The 20,073-nt window shown below is 37.4% G+C and overlaps 1 protein-coding gene across 5 annotated transcripts; it reads left to right on the top strand.

Annotated features, from left to right (window-relative positions):
- Window positions 1-1,440: 1,440 nt before the first annotated feature.
- Window positions 1,441-19,395, top strand: LOC129008623 (protein FRG1-like). 5 transcript variants are annotated; one of them, XM_063662686.1, is made up of 7 exons: window positions 1,441-1,611; window positions 2,380-2,562; window positions 3,761-3,831; window positions 13,472-13,576; window positions 16,867-16,958; window positions 17,944-18,054; window positions 19,227-19,393. In XM_063662686.1, the coding sequence occupies exons 3-7, from the start codon at window positions 3,805-3,807 to the stop codon at window positions 19,366-19,368; spliced, it is 477 nt and encodes a 158-aa protein (XP_063518756.1). In that variant the 5' UTR covers window positions 1,441-1,611; window positions 2,380-2,562; window positions 3,761-3,804; the 3' UTR covers window positions 19,369-19,393. The 5 variants fall into 5 exon arrangements, with proteins under 5 accessions (XP_063518756.1, XP_063518758.1, XP_063518757.1 ...); XM_063662688.1 differs by lacking the exon at window positions 2,380-2,562; XM_063662687.1 differs by lacking the exon at window positions 1,441-1,611 and having other exon boundaries at window positions 1,650-2,562.
- Window positions 19,396-20,073: the final 678 nt, after the last annotated feature.

The following is a 20,073-nucleotide window of genomic DNA, read 5'->3' as shown; positions in this document are numbered from 1 at the left end:
TGGATGAAGAAAATGTGGCACATATACACCATGGAATACTATGCAGCCATAAAAAATGATGAGTTCACGTCCTTTGTAGGGACATGGATGAAATTGGAAATCATCATTCTCAGTAAACTATCGCAAGAACAAAAAACCAAACACCGCATATTATCACTCATAGGTGGGAATTGAACAATGAGAACACATGGACACAGGAAGGGGAACATCACACTCGGGACTGTTGTGGGGTGGGGGGAGGGGGGAGGGATAGCATTGGGAGATATACCTAATGCTAGATGACAAGTTGGTGGGTGCAGCGCACCAGCATGGCACATGTATACATATGTAACTTACTTGCACATTGCGCACATGTACCATAAAACCTAAAGTATAATAATAATAATAATAATAATAAAAGAAAAAAAAATAAAAAAAAATAAAAAATAAAAAAAAAAAAAAGATCTTCGTGGATGCTTGGAACCCAACTGGTCTCTGTTTTCTACTTTAGGTAAAGAGCCACAGCTTGAGTGGGGTGGTTTTGGTGTCACATATGCTATCAATAATAACCACCGTTTTGGTGTCACATACACGATGAATAATACCCACCTGTGCAGAGGAATCACTGTGGACTACTCCTCGTTACATCCCATGCTCTTGCGATGGATCCCTCTCACCTGTTTACTGATTTCATTCAAATTCTTCAGCGACCACAGGACCCCGACTTGCCTTATCTATCCTGGTTCCTATCACTCTGCTTTACAGGCCTGGCCTGCTCGCGGCTCCTCACACCAGCGCTGCACGGCTCCCTCCACGCCTCTGCCCTGTCTCCTCCATCAGGCAGAACTAGCTTCCTCCATCTGTATCGGGCAAAAGCCTGCCCAGCGTTCAAGACCCTCCTCAGATGCCACCTCCACGATTAGGCTTCTTCCTGACCCCTGAACCTGTAACACGCGCCACCATAACTCTCCACCTCAGCCCACATTCCCACAGCACTCGCGACGTCCGGGGCCCTCAACATGGCGCTTCATTCTATTTTAGGGTATTTCCTGTTTGTTTCCTGCACAAACATTCGCGCGAGGCACAGCCCCGAGTGACCCGCGCACCAGTGGCCCGCGCTTCCAGCCGCACCGCCACAGGCCAGCGAGGGCAGCCTGAGCCGCTTCCTGCCCCCGCAGGGACTGTAGCCAGCCTGCAGCTCTAGCGGGAGGCGGTTCCACAGCGCGCCCGGCAGCCCCGCCACAGCCAGCACCAGCGCCTCCGGCGGGCTTTCCTCCCCTCGGGGAGGCGCCAATCCTCAGGGGCTCCTCGAGAGAGAGCCAGGGAGCAGCTGTGTGCGGACACCTTTCGGCCCTCTGCGGCCGCCGTAGCTCTCCGGCAGAAACGCGGATGTGGAAATCTCAGCCATTCAGGTTTTGAATCAAGACGAATGTGGGTTCTGGACAGACGTACACTGTCAGGGAGTGTTTACTTCGCCTGCACTTCTGTTCCTCCCCGCCCTCGTGCTGCTCTGGGTCATATACTCGTCCTGAGCCGGCTTCAGCCTCTCAGCGCAGGAGTCCCCGGAGCCATGGCAGAGTACTCTTACGTGAAGTCTACCAAGCTTGTGCTCAAGGGAACCAAGGCGAAGAGGTGGGCCCTGCAGCTCCGGCGGGAGCCTCCTCAGTTCTTTTCGGATGCACTCCACCCCCGCGAATCCGGTAGAAGTCGTGGCGCAGAGACACGGTTTTGTGGCCTCACAGGCTTCGCCCTGGCCACTGTCCAGGCAGGACGGAGGCCGGACCGCGGTTTCCCGAGCCTGTGCAGAGAGGAGCAGCCTCCCGCGCGTACGACCCTGGAAACAGGATAGAAGGGCGGGTGACCCTTGGCCCCGTACCCACGAGTTTGGGTCCCCCGAGGCATCTCTCCAGGCCTCTGCCTGGTGGTCTGCGTTAGTCTGATCTCGTAGTTCATGATACTAACTTCCTTTGTTAGGGATTATTCTTTTCTCCATTGTCTCTTCCTGGAAAAATTATTGATTAATTTTTTCTAAGCTAATATGTAGAGTGAAACCAGGATGAATCACACAGTGGTTGAGGTGTATATGGGCTTTGATTGTGATGTGGGCTCGAAACTACACTCTGTCATTTGCTAATTTTGTAATTTTTGGCAAATTGGTTAATATGTCTGAACTTCCATGTACTCATTAAGAGATCAAATATCTTTGAACCTCCGTTTACACATTTATACTTTCAGACCATTTTTTATACCTTTAGAAGACTGTGAGGATTAAATGAGAGAACATATATGCAGTAAATAAATTGAGCCAAATGTCAGGAGGAGGTCGTAGTGGTAATTTATTAGCTCTTTAGGAGAAAAATACCTGTGAACTCATATCACCGCTTCTTTTTTATCTGGCAGATTTGCCCGAGGTTTTCTGTACATAGAAATATTGAGCATTTCCTCCTGGTCTCCGTGATAAACAGAGGTTTTGATATTGTTAGGTGAGATGGAAAGAAAGTATCAAGGAGTGAGCTGAAGCTACTACCCTTGAGAACCCTCTTGAGGAGTCTGGGCTCACGAAGATGCCAGAATAAGTCGCAGGTATATCCTGAATGAATGTGAGATTTTTACTCTGTGAATTTCCTGTGAGGAGTGGTGAGTTATTTTCTGAAAACTTTATGATGAAAATGCAGACAAGAGTGTCTTAAGATTATCGTAATGATCATAATTAATGCTTATGTAGCACTTTCAATGTGCCAAGAAATTGTTGTAGGCACTTTGCACATTAACTTTTTTCAAATCGCTCTTGTTTTTTTATTTTTTTATTGCGATGTAATTCATAATTATAAAATTCACCCTTTTGTACAGTCAGTGGATTTTAGTATATATTCAAGAGGTTCAGCACTGTCTAGTTGCTCAGCATTTTCGTCATCTCAGAAGGAAATCTCTTCCTACCCATTAAAGCAGTCACATCCCATCCTCTCCCTCTCCTAGTCCTTGGCAACCACTAGTCTGCTATCTTTGTGAAATTGCCTATTCTGAATATTTCCTAAGAAATCATGCAACATGTGACCTTTTGTGTATGGCTTTTTTCACTTATAACGTTCTTGAGGTCCATCATTGTTGTGACACTTGTTCCTTTTTATGGCTGTGTAGTATTCCATTGTATGGATGTATCATTTTGTTCATCCATTCATCAGTTGATGAACATTTAGGTTGTTTCCCCTTTTTGACTGTTGTGACTAATGCTAATGTGAATATTCTTACGTAATATTTTTGTGTGTGTATGTTTTCATTTCCCTTGGGTATACATACTTAGGAGTAAAATTGCTGGGTCATATGGTAACTCTTTAACTTTTTGAGGAACCACAAACTGTTTCCTGTAGAAGCTGCACCATTTTAAATTTCCTCCAGCAATGTGTGAAGATGCATATTACCTCTTAATTCTCACAATAGCCTTGAGAGTTAAGTTATTATCTTAATCTTTTAAGTGGGGAAACTGACCCACAGAGAGATTCAGTACCTTTTCCAAAAATCGCAGAGCTAAGAAGTGACAGAATCAGGATTTAAAATCTGGCAGTGTGGCTCTACAATCTGCTTTGAACTTTAACATAATATGTACAAAGCCTGAAGCAAATTCTCAGTACTGTATTTAAGAGGGCATAGCCATGTAAGTCTTCCCAAATAAATAATTTATAAATGAAACAGCTTAAAAGACTTCCAAGTCTCAATCTTACGATAATTATTTATCACACAAATCAATATACCTAAACTCATCTATATAAATTATGTCCTGTAGTAAGAAGAAAAAGAGCAAAGGTAAGAAGAGAAAAAGAGAAGAATATGAAGAAACCCAGCTTGATGATGTTGGTGAGTGAGTTTTCAGTGCTGTATTCTGAAAAAAGTTAACATTTCTTGAGATCTCGTTGAAAATATTTTCCTAGTTAGAAATTTATGATGTATTCATATTTGTCTTAAAGTGCTTAAATATTACCTACAGTTGTAAATTCCATTTATTCTTTAGCACAGTAGATGCTACTGATGCCTTTACTTCATTGTCAGAACAGAGCACAGGAGAGAAGAATTACAACTCTCTGACTTAGTAGGCACCATTAGACTGCTTAGTAGCCAGAGATTCTGATACATAATTTTAAAGGTTTAATGTAAATGTTATTCAACCAAATATATTTTACAAGTTCTTTTCTTTGAACATGTATACATTTTAGTTATAGAAATCAGTTGTCTCTTAAACGAAGTATCTTCACAGGAAAAATCATTATTTTGTGAACTCTGAAATGAATGAAAATTTTAAATACAATGTCAGAGTAGCCTGTAAATGATACTAGAAATAAACTGACAAAAACACACTTAACCAGCCTATTTTCCATTTAGTTGTTTCCATACTTTTTTTTTCTCTTTTAAAACTTGGCAAGTTGCATTTTGAATCTTCATAAATTATGGTAGCTTAAAAAATATATAAAATATGGAATGGTATAAAGCTAATGTTCTGGAAGAATCATTGCTTTTGAAATGGCAAATCAACAATACTAAAATTAGGATAAATATCTAGGGTAGATATGTAGATGTGGAATTGCTGTGTCAAAGGATAGGTGAATGTTTAACTAAGTAAGAAACTGCCAAAAATTTTCTAAAGTGGTTGTGCCATTTTACCCTCCCACCAAGAATGAATTAGTGTTCCAGTTACATCCTTGCCAAGAGTCGATGGTGTTATCAGTCTTTTCTCCCAGTCTGAGTTTTACCTTTTCAGTTTCTTAATGGTGGTTTTCGGATGGACAGCTTTTTTTTTTTTTTTTTTTTTAGATGGAATCTCGCTCTGTCGCCCAGGCTGGAGGCCAGTGGCGCGATCTCGGTTCACTGCAAGCTCCACCTCCCAGGTTCACGCCATTCTCCTGCCTCAGCCTCCCAAGTAGCTGGGACTACAGGCACCTGCCACCACGCCCAGCTAATTTTTTGTGTATTTAATAGCGACGGGGTTTCACCATGTTAGCTAGGATGGTCAGAAGCTTTTAATTTTTATAAAGCTTAGTTTATTTTTTTTTTCCTTTATGGTTACTGCCTTATCTCTGATCTAAGAGATCTTTGCTTACCCCAAAGTCAGGAAAATATCGTACATTGTCTTTTAGAGGAATCATAGTTTTAGTTTTCACATTAAATCTGTCATTAATCTCAAATTAATTTTTGGCATGGTGTGAGTTTGGTTTCAAGATTTACTTTTTTTTTTAACATCTTGATAACCATTTATGCCAGCACCATTTGTGTTTCCTTTTTCCATTAATCTAGTTTCGTATCTTCATAAAAAATCAATTAACTTTCTATGTATTGGTCTATTTCTGAACTCTGTTCTATCGATTGTCTGTATTTCTGTTGGTATAGTTCTCTTGATTGCTATAATTTCATGAAGTCTTGAGATCAGGTAGTGTGAGACCTCCAACTTTGTACTTACTATTAGTTTATTAATTTCTACAGTGAAGTCTGTTGGATTTTCTCAGAGAATTGTATTGAGTCCAGATCATTTGAGGGAGAATCAACATCTTAATATTGGGCCTCAATATTTCATAATTTTCAATGTAGCGGTCTTGCATGCCTGTTTAAAAATTTATTCTTAAGTATTTTATAATTTTACACTACTGTCAATAGAAGTTTTGAATTTGATTTTCCAGTTTTTTGCTGTTAGTACGTAGATCTACAATTGATTTTTTTATAGTGATTTTGTAGTTTCATAAGTCTGTTTCACTTATTACTTCTAGTGGTTTGTTTATATAGAAAACTAAGAAATTTGCAATTGTTTCCTGTGACTATCGTTTTACTTCTTCTTTCTATTCCTTATGTCTTGTCGTGCTTTTTATTGGTTTATTATTCTGTCCAGGACTTCCATAGTGTTGAACAGAAGTCGCGAGAATGGGCATAATTGCATTGTTTCCAGGTTTAGGCAGAAAGCTTTCAGTAGTCCACCATATGGTATGATGTCTGTAGGATCTACAGAGAAAACCTTTATCAAGATGAGGACATCCCTTTTAAACATTGTTTCTTGGGAGTTTTTATCATAACGATGTTTAATGCTGTCAAATGCCTCTTTCTGTATCTGTTGAGACGATTATACAACTTTCTTCATTCTGCCTATGAATTACATTGGTTTCATTTTCAACTTTTAAACTAACTTTACATGCCTGAGATAAACCCCACTTGGTTGTGGTGCGTTGTCCCTTGGGATATTGCTAGATTTCATTTCTAGGTTTTTTTTTTTTTTTTTTTAAGATTTCTATATTGGTGTTGATGGGAGATATTGGACTTTTGTATCCTTTTCTTGTAATGTCTTTATTTGATTTTGGTGTCAAGGTGATATTGGGTGTCATAAAATTAGATGGGAAGTGCTGTCTCCTTCCCTGTTTCTGGAAATAGCTGTGTAAGATGGGTATGATTTCTTCTTTACATGTTTGATAGGATTTACCAGTGAAGTCATCTGAACCTAGAGGGTTCTGTTTGGTTTGGTTTCAGTTCTTTGTGGGAGAATTAAGGTTTTTTAAGAGATATTTTCAGATTTTTCTGTTGTCAGTTTTGGTAATTTGTGTCTTTTAGGAAAATTTCCTTTAATCCACGTTGTTGGATTTATTGACATAAAATTGTTCAGAATATTCCTTTAATATCCTTTTAATGCCTGTACAATCTAATCTGTATTGCAGTCTCTTCATATTGGTAATTTGTGTTTTTTCTATTTTTTCCTGGATCACTCAGTGTAACTGGAGGTTTATCAATTCTTTATAAGATCACTTATTTTAGATCATTGATGATCTTTTAGTACAGGGGTATTCAAACATTTAGCTTCCCTGGACCACAATGGAAGGAGAAGAACTGTCTTAAGCCACACATAGAATACATTAACGATAAGCTGATAAGCAAAAAAAAAGAAAAAGAAAAAAATCTCATAATGTTTCAAGAAAGTTTATGAATTTGTGTTAGGCTGCATTCAAAGCTGGCCTGGGCCACATGCAGCCCTCAGGTTGGACAAGCCTCTTTCAGTATTACTTATTTTCTCTTTTTTTCATTTTCTATTTCATTTATTTTCAGTCTTTTTTTTCCTTCCTTTAACTATTTTCAGTTTACTTTGCTCTTGTTTTATTGCTTCTTAAGAAGGAAGTTAGATCTCTTCATTCCACTTTAGTTTTAGTTATAGTCAACACATTTTGCTTTCATTTTCATTCCATTCAAAATATCATGTAGTTTTCCTTGTGATTTTTCTTTTCATGGACACTTGAGTTATTTAAAAGTGTATTGCTTTTAATTTCTACTACATAGAGATATTATAGGTATGTTATTTTTGCTGATTTCTAATTCATTTATAGTATAGTTGGAGAACATACTTTCTTAGTGAATTTCCATGTACACTTGAAAAGAATGTGTATTCTGCAGATGTTGGTTCAGGCCTTTTTTTGTTTTTTTGTTTTTTTTTGGAGATGAAGTCGCGCTCTGTTGCCCAGCAGGCTGGAGTGCAGTGGCAGGATCTCGGCTCACTGTAGCCTTCGCCTCCCAGTTTCAAGTGATTCTCCTGCTTCAGCCTCCAGAGGAGCTGGAATTACAGGCACCTGCCACCACGCCTGGCTAATTTTTTTTAATATTTTTAATAGAGGCGGGGTTTCACCACGTTGGCCAAGCTGGTCTCAAACTCCTGACCTCAGGCGATCCGCCCGCCTCGGCCTCCCAAAGTGCTGGGATTATGGACGTGAGCCGTGGCGCCCGGTGGTTCAGTGTTCTTTAGATGTCACTTAGATCAACTGGTGGAGCTTGTGACTATGCACATCTTCTGTGTCCTTACTGATTTTTTACTCATCCTACAATGTATTGAGAGTTATGTTAAAACCTCCAGCTGTAATTCTAGATCTGTCTACTTGAGCAGTTTTTGCTTAAAGTATTTTGAAGCTGTCATGTGTACACATTTAGGATTGTTAAGTCTTCCTTATAAATTCAGTCTTTCATTTTCATAACATTTTAACCTTTATTTCTGTTAAATGTCTTGATGCCTAGTTAAATTATTTGACCACCCTTTTTCACCTGTCAAGCCTGGGCCTTTTTTAGTTTGTGCTTATTTATTAGGTTTTTGCCTGTAGACTTAGACAGTGACTCTTACTCTAGGAAAGTCTCATCCTCATGGGCCTCAGCCACATGTTCTAGGTATACTTGGTAAATTCTTGCGACTGTGCTATGTCCCAAATTTGTGTGATCTCTGGCATCTCCAGTCAGCCCTCAGAAGTGCCAGCCACTCTGCAGAGGCCTTGTGGAGCCTGCTTGCTGTATGCACTACCCCCAGCCCTTGACCCCAGACCTGCAGAGAACTTTTGCATACACTTTTGAGGCCTCACCTGTATGTAGTTGCCTCTTCTCCTGTACCTTATTCGATAAACTCCAAACATGTTAGCACTGCAAGACTCTCAGCTTAGTGACAGTGACATTGCCTCGTTTTTGGAGGTCTCTACCTCTCTCTGTGTGGTCAAGAAACTGCCATTCGGCAGAAAACAGAAGTTTGTGTGAGATTTGCTTCCTGTGTTTTCCTGTTCTCAAATATCACAGTCCTGTTCTGCCTGTGTTCCAATCCCCGAAAACAGTTTTCTCAAATATTCTATCCAGTTTCAGTTTTCTCATTGGTCATCGTGGGAGGGCAAGTCCATCTCGGCTGGAAGAGGAAGTCCTTCTGTGTCTTTTTCTCTTTGCCCTTCCACCTTCTTTTGCATTGTAGATTTTCTAAATTTGCCGTGTAAGTAAGCATGTGTCTATTTGTGAAGGGAAAGAAAAAAAACTTTTAATTTTTTAAAGCTGTTCTGTTCGTTCCTCACAAGGATCTGAAGGGATTGGTAAATAGGAAGAAAGAAATTCTGTCTTACACATGGAGAATACCATGTGTGACATTAATAAAAATGAGCATGTCTGTAAGCAAAGAGTTTCACTGAGCTCTGCTAGATTCAGAAGCAATTGAACTTACAACATCGTAGTTTGCAAAACACAGATTTGATTTACCCAGGAACTAAAGCCAAGTAAGCTATGGGTTAATAGAAGGTCTGTGAAGGGTACTTAGACTACAGTAAGATTGGGGAAGAAAATTCCATTTCCAAATCTAAAATATATCATTCCTTTGTGCCAAGCAAATAATGAAGGCAGAGATTTAAAGGGGCCCTTAGCACAGAAGCACTGGGTTAGTCAGAAGGTGAGGTGAGCTGTCACACAGCCTTGATGCTAGAATGAGGGTGCCCTGGTAGTATCTTATCAGCCATGACACTGGTGCATCAGGCCTTTTTTTTTTTTTTTTTTTTTTTTTTTTGAGACAGGCTCTTGCTTTGTTGCTCAGGCTGGAGTGCAGTGACATGATCATGACAGTGCACGCTCGACCTCGTAGGCTCAAGCAATCCTCTCATCTCAGACTCCCGAGTAGCTGGGACCACAGTCTTCTATCACCATACCCAGCTAATTTCTTATTTTTTTGTAAAGATGGGGGTCTCCTTTTGTTACCTAGGCTGACTTTGAACTCCTGGGCTTAAGTGATTCTCCTGCTTCCACCTCTCAAAATGCTGGATTACAGGCATGCCAGACATATGTAAACATTCTAAACTATGTGAAAATATGTGAAAAGCTTTATTATGCATTGTGAGACAACACAGCGGGAATATTTCACCATCTGCCTAAGGTTTAAAAGGAAATAACTTTAAGCATTTGTCTAAATAGCAAGTAATGTTTTAGAGCGGATTCTCTTAAATTCAGCTTGGGCGTCTGCAGCATATACACAGCTTGAGCTGTAACCTGACGTAGAGACAGGCAACTTCAGTGCCCACTGTTCTTAGGATCCACTGCTTTTTCACAGCTAAAACCCCCGAGTGGCACTGTTAAGTATTATGTTATGTTACTTTAGTCGTTAAACATATAAGCATACCTCCACAGTTTGAATGTAGGCCACTTGCCGAAAGTAGGCAGAATGCTCACATTTAATTCTTGATGATACTGTGTTTAGCTTTCTTGTTCTTTGAAATCTCATTGAGAAAAAATACTGGCATCTGCTCAAAGTAATTTCTTTTTCTGTTGACAATATTATAAGTAATGTTATTGTATCATTTCCCTACTTGGACAGAGTGTGAAAATTTTGAGGAGCTTGTCTGCCAGAAATTTCTTCTTCATTTGCAAAACATTAATGAGATATTATATTTAAATGATTTTATTTAATAATAAGTGTACTTGGTGAACGTGGCATAGAACATACAAAATAAAACTAATTTAAAATTATTAACTATTACATTTATAAGAAAGACTTGCTAATCATAACACTGTTCATAATGATTCTGAATAAAGCATTATTTCTTTTACTGAAAACAATTGTAGCTATAACTCCATCTTCTAAATTGTCATTAGTTGTATTGCTTTCTACTCGTCTTTAGCTGAAATTTTAATTTTGATTAATTTTCTTTTTCTCCATTGGTTTTGTGTGTGTGTGGAGGCAAAATACACAGAATATGGAATTTGCCAGTTTTTCTATTTTTACGTGTATACTTCAGTGGCATTTAAATGAATGCACCATTTTACCTTCCTACCAGCATTGCACAGGGTTTCAGTTTCTCCACATCCTGCCCAACATTTGTTTTTCTGGTTTTCTTGGTTTCTGTTTTTTGTTTTTTGTTTGTTTTGATAATAGCATTATAATGGTTGTGAAGTGGTATTGTATTATGGTTTTGATTTATATTTCCCTAGTGACTAGTGATGTTGAGCATCTTTTCGAGTGCTTATTGGCCATTTGTATATCATCTTTGAAGCAATGTCCGTGTATATTCTTTGCCCAGTTTTGAATTGTGGTGTTTGTCTTTTTGGAGTTCTCTATATAGTCTGGATATTAATTCCTTATAATGTGTGTAGTTTACAAATATTTTCTCCATTCTCTGGGTTGCCTTTTACTCTGTTGACAGTGGTTCTTGATGCACAAAAGTTTTTAATTCTGATGAAGTCCAGTTTGTCTATGTTTTCTTTTGTTGCCTGTGCCTTTGATGTTCTATATAACAAATCATTGCCAAATTCATTGTCGTGCAGCTTTTCCCATTTTCTTCTAAAAGTTTTCTAACTTTAGCTCTTACATTTAGGTCTTTGGTCTATTTGAAGTTACTTTTTGTATTTGGTGTTAGATAAGGGTCCAACTTCATTTTAGGTAAAATTTTATGTATTTTAAAATTGATTATGAAAAGCATGAAATGTTTAGTTAAAAGAAAATTTTGTGCAGTGGAATTAACTGAATCTTTAAAACCTTTTCATTATGGAAATATCCAAACTAATCCATACATAGAAGAATATAATGAGTCCCCATGTGCCCAGGCCCCAGCATTAATTATCAATATTTTGCCAATCTCGTTTCATTTACTTATTCACCCACACACACATTAATTCCTAGAAAATTTTAAGTAAAATCACAGATATTATGTCATTTTACCCATAAGTACATAAATGTACATTTCTTAACGTGGTATGTATTTCTCTCATCACATGTTTTGTTCTTTATTTTTATACGTTATTCTATGTCATTATCAGACCTGGTAACATTAACAAGAATTCCTTAATATGTCATATCCAGTTGATGATTGACTCATTTCCACTCTAGTTAAAGTACAATTTAGGAGTAGGTTTGAAGATATTTTTTAACATTAAGATATAAACTTTTATAACAACTGTTAAAATAATTTTTGCTAGAGTCTAACATTTCTATTGGCAAATTGGAAATTAGTATACATAGACACAGATTGTGCTCGTTTTGCTTTCAATCTAAAATCATAGTTAAGATTACTGGCCGGACGCCGTGGCTCACAACTGTAATCCCAGCACTTTGGGAAGTAGAGGCGGGTGGATCACGAGCTCAGGAGTTCAAGACCAGCCTGGCCAATATGGTAAAACCCCGTCTCTACTGAAAATACAAAAAAAAAATTATTCGGGCATGGTGGCAGCTACTCGGGAAGCTGAGGCAGAGAATGGTTTGAACCCGGGAGGCAGAGGTCGCAATAAGCCAAGATCGCGTCTCTGCACTCCAGCCTGGGTGAAACAGTGAGACTCCGTCTCAAAAAAAAAAAAAAAAAGATTACTATGCTAGAAAGTCTTCCTGTAGAGGTATTTTTAAGAAATATTATGATAGGCATTGCCTCTGGAAAGCAGGTATGAATATATGGCTGGGGTCTATCATGAGAGAGACCGTTCTCCATATATCAATTTGTATCTTACATGTTGTCTTTTGTTCTGTTTTGGTCTTTTTTTGAGACAGGACCTTGCTCTGTCACTCAGGCTAGAGTGCAGTGGCATGATCATAGCTCACTATAACCTAGAACTCCTGGGCTCACGTGATTCTCTTTCCCAGCTCCCCGAGTAGCTGGGATTACAGGCATACACCCCCATGCCTGGCTGTATGTTGCTATTTTGTATTTTAAAAACCTAATTCTGACTGTGCTGGTAGTGGCATGAATCTGTGCACATACATGCAAACAAGTACATGTAAAACTGGTGAAATCTGAATAAGCTTCATGGATTATATCAATGTCAGTTTCCTGATTCTAACAGTGTATGATACTTATGCAAGATGTCATCATTGAGACAAAGCGAGTAAAGGATATGTGAGATCTTCATAGTATTTCTTATGACCACCACGCGATGTGAACCACCAGCCATCCAGATGAAAGAAAACCCAGCCCTTGTGACTTGACTAAGATATTAAATCCATGTTATCAGCACGTTTTTAACTGGATGTGATATAAGGTTAACATATTTTATAATCATTGTATTTATAAATATTTTGTCTAAATGTTATGGTATTCCAAGTTTTCCAAAAGAATCAACCAAATACACGTTATAAATAAACATTTTATTTGTTATGGGAGATAAGCTAACCAAATTTATAACCCAGATTTAGATACACAAGAAAATCAGTTTTTAAAGTTTTGTTTAATAGAAAGCAGTGTAATAAATCAAACATTAAACAACTAAAAATGTATATGAATATTTATTTTCACACACAAAACTCCCTCAGACATCAATTCTAAAATTCAAAACACCAAAGGCATTGTATATACCTTTTCATGTTTTCTAATTCTGAAGAAAATAAATTTTACTTAAAATGCTAATATTTGAATAAAGTATGCATTCATAATTATGTTCTTGTCTTTAAAGTTAATTTTTCAAACAGAACTAAACAGTTTTATCTTCAGTAGATCTTTTAGAAAGGAAGCAATCCTACCTCATCTAATTAGAATTTAGTCCTACTAGGAAGATACACTACAAATATTTATTGTAGTAATCTTTGAATAGTAAAATGAAAGGTGATTTTGGTTTCCTTTTCTATATGTTCTTGTATTATATTTTTCACGTTCTTCTCTTAAGTTCTTTTCTGTGATTTTTAAATCAGGGAGGAAAAATTGATTCAGTCTAAACACTTAATGTTTCTTCTACAAGAAGTATCCTCATGGCTATTCTGTTATTTTGTTTCACTTAGGGGAAAATGGTTTTATTGGCCTCAGACAGCTGCTTTATTAGATGCAATGAAGCAGGAGACATAGAAGCAAAAAGTAAAACAGCAGGAGAAGAAGAAATGATCAAGGTAATGATGACATTTTATACGGATGACTGCATTCATACATGCAATGTGACTGTATCTCTTTAAAATGTTAAATCATCATTTACTGTCACTTTAAAGATTTAGTTAATAGCTTTTTATAATGTGTTGTTTCAAATAGACTCATTTTTAATTATAAATCCCATAATTGATGGTTTGTTTATACAATGTGGTAAAGAAATCAATGCATCTAGGAGCTACCTTGCCATTATCTCCAAGGATTACTATCTTTTTCTGGTAGTTCCACATGCTCTTTTTAAGCTTTCATTTTCTTGTTTTCTTGCTTGTATTTTAAAATCTAATTTTTAAAATAGATAACATGTACATGTGATCCAACATTTTTAAATAAAAGCATATGAAGATGAAGACATATGCCTGCCATGCATCTTACTCACCTGTGTCCCAGCTCCTGTTCCTCTTTCCCTTTGTTTTTTTTATGGCCTCCTAAAACTTCTTTATAAACATATGAATACATTTATAATTTTCAACTTTTTACACTAAAGGCAGCCTCCTCTCTAGTCTTCTCAACTTTTGACTTTTTTTTTCCTTAAAATTTTATCTTGGAGAGTTTTCTACTATTAGTTTGAATGCACAAAATTTTCTCTTTTTCTTGCTTTTCTTCTCTTTCTCTCTTTTAACAGCCACATAATATTCCATTTTAGGGATGTACCTTAATTTATGTAGTCTTTTATAGATGGAAATTTAGGCTGTTTCCATTCTTTTGCTCTTATAAACAGTGCTGCAGTACATAACATTGAATATGCATCAATTTGTAGATGTGCGGGTGGACCTGAAGATAAATTTCCAGAAGCAGAATTACCAGGTCGGGGTATACGCATTTGTATTTATGTAATGCTTGAGCTTCTGTGATGATAATCACTCTATGAAACATAAAAAATCATAGCAGAACTTCTGGGGCCTTAGCCCTTACATTTGAAAAATATTTTTATTAATAGTACCCGTCTTCTTTGCATTAGGAGAAACATGAATCACATAAAACATGATTTTTATTTTATTTTTAAAATGTGTTTGCCTCACTAAGCTGGAAATAAAAGTTCCTTATTACAGGCTAAATTCCCTCATCCGTAGTCAGACACGTTATCCATTCCACCAGTGGCCTGTGCCCTCCCTAATCCTACTGTTTGTTTTACATCATTGTAAAAGTTAAACAGACATCTTCATATCAAGGTGAAATTCTAAATAATACTGTTAATATAACCTAGATAAATCAGGTAGTTAACTGGAATTTGATGAAAACATTTAAGGCTTAATTTCTTAGACTCACAAAAGCCACTGATCCTTAATGACAAACATGTTCCAGGATGTGTCTAAACAATAACTCCCCCTTCTTGACACATGGCTTTTCTGTGTCTTGGCATTCCATCCCAGTACTGAGCAAGGCACTGATCTTTAATCATAAACATATACCAGGATGTGTCTAAGGAATAACTCCCCACTTCTTGACACGTGGTTTTTCTGTGTCTTGGCATTCCAACGCAGTACTGAGCATCGTGAACCTTGCTTTGTTTGTCTCTGTTGGGAATCACACGTTGCATCCAGTGTGACCCAGATTTGCTGGCATTGTGGGGGCCAGAGTGGAAGGCTCTAAGAGAGGGGGCAAATGTCTTTTCTAAAATGCCCTTCATTCTTATAATTAGAGCATAAAAATTTACGTTACATTTTTCTCTACTGCCAGTGTAATTTAAAACCATCTCTCAATTCTCTGTACGAGCTTCATGTTAGATTTCCAGTCATATGTTTGATTTTCTTTTTAGAATAGTCTTGATTTCAGTTAATTTCAAATCTAAAGCTCAAACAATTTCAATATAAAATGTAGATATTTTCTTACAGTTAGAGAAGTGAAATGCTATATTTTTTCATTGCATGCATCCGGCACATGCGTTGTAGACTTGAATTTCCATAATGCTCCTGTGAGGTGGATGTGAGCTCAGCCTTACAGACAGGAAGACAGCCTCTGACCCTCCTTACATCCTCGTGGTTTTTGTCAGTCAGTTCATGGAAATCACAGTGATTTCAAGGTGTGGTAAGACAGGATGTGTACCCAGACTCAGTTGACTCCAGAGGCCACTCTCAGTATTTCATAGCACATTGCTTCTCAGGAAACAGGTCATTGAGGAAATGCAGATGGGTTGGTGACTTACATTTAATTTAATTTATTTATATTTTATTGTATCATGTTTAAATTTTTTTCATCTGGATATCATCACAAAAGTGTTATTGAATGCAACAATTGCAAATATATGTGCAGTGCTTTGCACTTATGCAAAGACACAAAGATACACAAAGATTGCATTTTTCACTATTTAAAGCAATTTTCGGATGAAATACAAAGTTTTCTGGGTCTCTTTGGTTAGTCAAGTACTTGGAAGCTCTGAACAGTGATTATTTAGCACTCTTTTCATACCATTTAATTGCAGGCTGCCCTAATTAATCTCTGTCAGCCCTTCACCTTTAGGACCTTGCCTCGTCTACCAGAACACAGATCCTCTTACTAAAGGTAGCATTGTGTTACAGGCCCTAGCAGGGAATGTTTTGAGGTCTGGGACCCCTCTAATCAAAACTGTCACAAAGAACTCAGTGGCACAATCACGTTTTTTGTCATCACTTTCTAAGCAGCCCTGGAACTGGACTCTGACCACAGAGGTCCCTTAGGAGACATGAATCCTTACCATTGCCCATTGCCTCTTCTGTGGGTGATCCTAATTGTTGAATGCAGATTAATTAACTTATGACATGTGATAGTAAACATCTATCCAACTTAGGAGGATATAAGAAGCTACTAAAAGAGGTGGGTTCCAATTAATTAAAAACAAGTTGTGTAATGTTAAAAGTTTTAATAGTTTGGTAATAGTCTGTGCAATGTAAAAGAGCTATTGATCTTTCAATCTGATCAAATGACACTTGTCTACTAGGGATAATTTGATCCTAGTGTATTCACTTGGACGACAAAGTTAAATTAATGATTGCTTTATTGCCTAGCAGCATCTGATGTATAAAATGTTTCTGAAACAATTTTGTCTGTAGTGTTTCTGACACAAGGGCTGAGAAGGAAGCATGTGATAGCACTTACTCATATAGATTATATATATGAAGTAAAAACACATAGCCAGAACCTGTCTTTTTCTGAATATAGTTGCTCAGTTAATTTTTTCTTCTGCATAAGTAATCATCTCGAATGTTCTTATGTGATATGTAAAGTGGGGAAGGTGGAAGATAAACATATAACCCATTGGATTCTCTTTTCCAATATCTAGATTAGATCCTGCGCTGAAAGAGAAACCAAGAAAAAAGATGACATTCCAGAAGAAGACAAAGGAGATGTAAAACAATGTGAAATCAATTATGTGTATGTATGCATTTCCTTTTAGACCTACAGATTTGACAGTGAAGTGCTTCTCAAAGTGCTTTCAAAATAAATTACCTAACTAGCTGGGTATGGTGGTGCATGCCTGTAGGCCCAGCTACTCGGGAGGCTGAGACAGGACGATTGTTTGAGCCCAGGAGTTCAAGGCTGCAGTAAGCTCTGATCATCACCGCATTCCAGCCTGGGTGACAGAGCAAGACCCTGTCTGAAAAAATGAAAACTGATGGACAAGAAGAGGCAACATAATGTAGCCTCTAGGACAGAGCACTGAGCTAAATGCTTTTCTTTTATTGAGGGTTCAGTTTTCCTAATCATCCTACCAGCTCCCAAAGCTAGTCACTCGCGTTAGTCAATCTCTCTATTCATTCATAGAATGGGCGTGATGCCAGTCAAAGGCTGTGCTATGGCCAGGACAGAGGGGACTCCAGCCAGCATGCCCTAATAGAAGTAGGGGCTTGTGCTACCCAGTCAATGAGTGGCCCTCCTCTTGAGAGGTCACGAAGGTCATCTTTGTTGTTCAAAATCTCCAGCTCATTAAAAAAAATACAATTAGACTTTTTTTTCTCCCTCAAGATGGAGTCTCGCTCTGTCCCCCAGACTGGAGTGCAGTGCCACGATCTCAGCTCATCGTAACCTCCACCTCCCAGGTTCATGTGATTCTCCTTTTTCAGCCTCCTGAGTAGCTGGGACTACAGGCGCACGCCACTATGCTCGGCTAATTTTTGTATTTTTAGTGGAGACAGTGTTTCACCATGTTGGCCAGGCTGTTCTCGAACTCCTGACCTCGAGTGATCTGCCTGCCTTGACCTGCCAAAGTGCTGGGATTGCAGGCGTGACCCACTGTGCCTGGCCTATAATTAGACTTTTTTAATAAGTGAAAAAGAAATTAACAGTATTTATAAATTTAATAGTAAATATGTATAATCAGAGTTTCAGGTATTTTTCAATGAAGACATTTTCTTTGCAGAAAGAAATTTCAGAGCTTCCAAGACCACAAAGTTAAAATACGTAAAGAAGACAGTAAAATTCCTAAAAAGGCTCAGAAAGATGGATTTTTGCATGAGATGCTTCTGGACAGGTAGCTATTTATTTACTTATTTCCACTATTTTCAGTAGCCAATAGAAATGGCATGTAGAAAACCTATATTCTCTTAAATTACTGTAGTTTTCACATTTTTGTCTTTATTTCTAATTTATGAGTGTGGCAATATTACCTAGAGAGGACATCATGAGTTTGGGAAAATACTGCCAAGAAAGAATATCTAAAAATTATAACCGATTCTAAGTATATACTTAAAGAAATTCAAGTTTGACTGTATCTACTTCATAAATTTATCATTATCTTTTTATAACTATTAGAACCAGAGTTAGAAAGAAGCAGTTTGACTAATATAAAAAGTATGTGGATTCTGTTAGAGTAGTTCAGGATCCTTAAAATAAGCAAAGATCAACTAAAAAACTAAGTATAAAAGCTAAACAAGTGAAATAGAAGCAGTTTTATTGTAAGATTTGGAAGAGTGCAGGATGTTTATCATAGCACATTATTAATATTTATTACTCTTCCTATGTAGATAAGTAATGTCCTAGATTTACAACATAGAAAAACAGACGTTTAGCTGTGAGTGTACAAGTATAAATCAGTTAAGTGCCAGATTATGATAATCACCAGCCGCTCATTCAAGTCCTATGTTGCAAATTTACTCTTACTCTTTTTTTACATTACTTGATAAAGGCAATGCTTAATTACATATTTCCTGTTAACTAGCTGGTAGAATTCATACCTAAAGTCAGTAAATAATGTTAAGAATTTTTTTCCAGCTTTGCAAATGAATATGTATCTAGTTGTAAGAAATCAAGAAGAGGTTATAAAATATAATCAGGATGTGGACTCTAAAACAGAATAACCCTCTATGTCCTGTAACTTTTATCACTTGTAATAATACAGCATTCTCACCCTGTTAAATGGAAATTTAGAGCACCCTTAAATTCTGGAATAATTAAAATTGCTATTTGTATTGAAAAAGCCCTTAGACAACATTTATTAAATATTAGGAAAAAACTTTTATAAGATTAGAATCCATTTTTTATAGAAACCAAATTTAAAAGTATACATATTTTAATATAAGTGTTGTGGTAATACAGTAACCAAAACTGAGCACACATTTTTAAAGCTTTTATATTTATTAGCAGTTGAATATATATGGCATGTTTTACATAGATTAATTTTACTATTTTTCTTTGTTTTAACAGGAGAGTGAAGTTGAAACCGACAGATACTGCAAATGACTGGGATTTTTGTTTCTGCCTTATCTTTTTGTGTTTTTTTCTGAATAAAATATTCAGAGGAAATGCTTTTACAGAGTTCTTGAGTTGTTGTGAAATTGTTGTTTAGCTAGTAGCTAGTTTAACTAGGATTAAGCAAGTTTAATCAGGATCATTCATGGATGTACTTTTGAGCTAACTACCGTTTCTCATATGGAAATGAAACTTACGGTACACACTTAACGTACCAAAGAATTATTTTCTGGATTTCCTGTCCTGAAACATGAAGTGTACTAGAAACCAATTCTTCCTGCGCTACTTGTGGAATCTTTCTTACTGGATCATAATCTTACTTTACTTTATACAACAGATGCTTAATCAGTGCCTTTAATAGGAAGTTAGAAACTCCCATTCCAATCAACAAGGCTTTGATTCTACCTCCTAAGTACTACCCAGGTCACAGACAATCCAAATATCAGAACTAGGGGGCTGGGCAGTGAGGACAAATCATCTATTAGAGAGTGGGACAGAAAGTGGAAACATTACAAAGAAGCAGGTAGGCTCAGAAGAGAGGCGAGAGTAGTACTGGGAAAACTCCCTACTGAGGACAGGTTTGCCAGAGTGGATATGTATGTGATGCTTTTGTCCTCGTGGGCTGGAATGGAAGCTGATAAAGAAGTTCAGACGCTACATGTTGCTTAGGTCTGCTTTGTTGAAGCCTGTCTGTTTCAGAGTTCCTAAACACAATATTCCCATGGCATCTAATCCCAGTGAGAGCTCCAAATCCAGGCTGTGTATCAGATGCCACGGGAAATTCTGCCTCAGGACTGAGGTT

Source organism: Pongo pygmaeus, chromosome 23 (genome assembly GCF_028885625.2).
Source record: "Pongo pygmaeus isolate AG05252 chromosome 23, NHGRI_mPonPyg2-v2.0_pri, whole genome shotgun sequence".
Lineage (NCBI taxonomy): Eukaryota > Metazoa > Chordata > Mammalia > Primates > Hominidae > Pongo > Pongo pygmaeus.
Note: the sequence above shows the minus strand (reverse complement) of the source record. Positions and strands in the feature narration are given on the sequence as shown.

Coding starts and splice junctions, on each gene's coding strand:
- LOC129008623 (XM_063662685.1), top strand. CDS start 2,574: ATGAATGTGAGATTTTTACTCTGTGAATTTCCTGTGAGGAGTG. Junction 16,959..17,943: donor CAATGTGAAATCAATTATGT/GTATGTATGCAT, acceptor TTTTCTTTGCAG/AAAGAAATTTCAGAGCTTCC. Junction 18,055..19,226: donor CATGAGATGCTTCTGGACAG/GTAGCTATTTAT, acceptor TTGTTTTAACAG/GAGAGTGAAGTTGAAACCGA.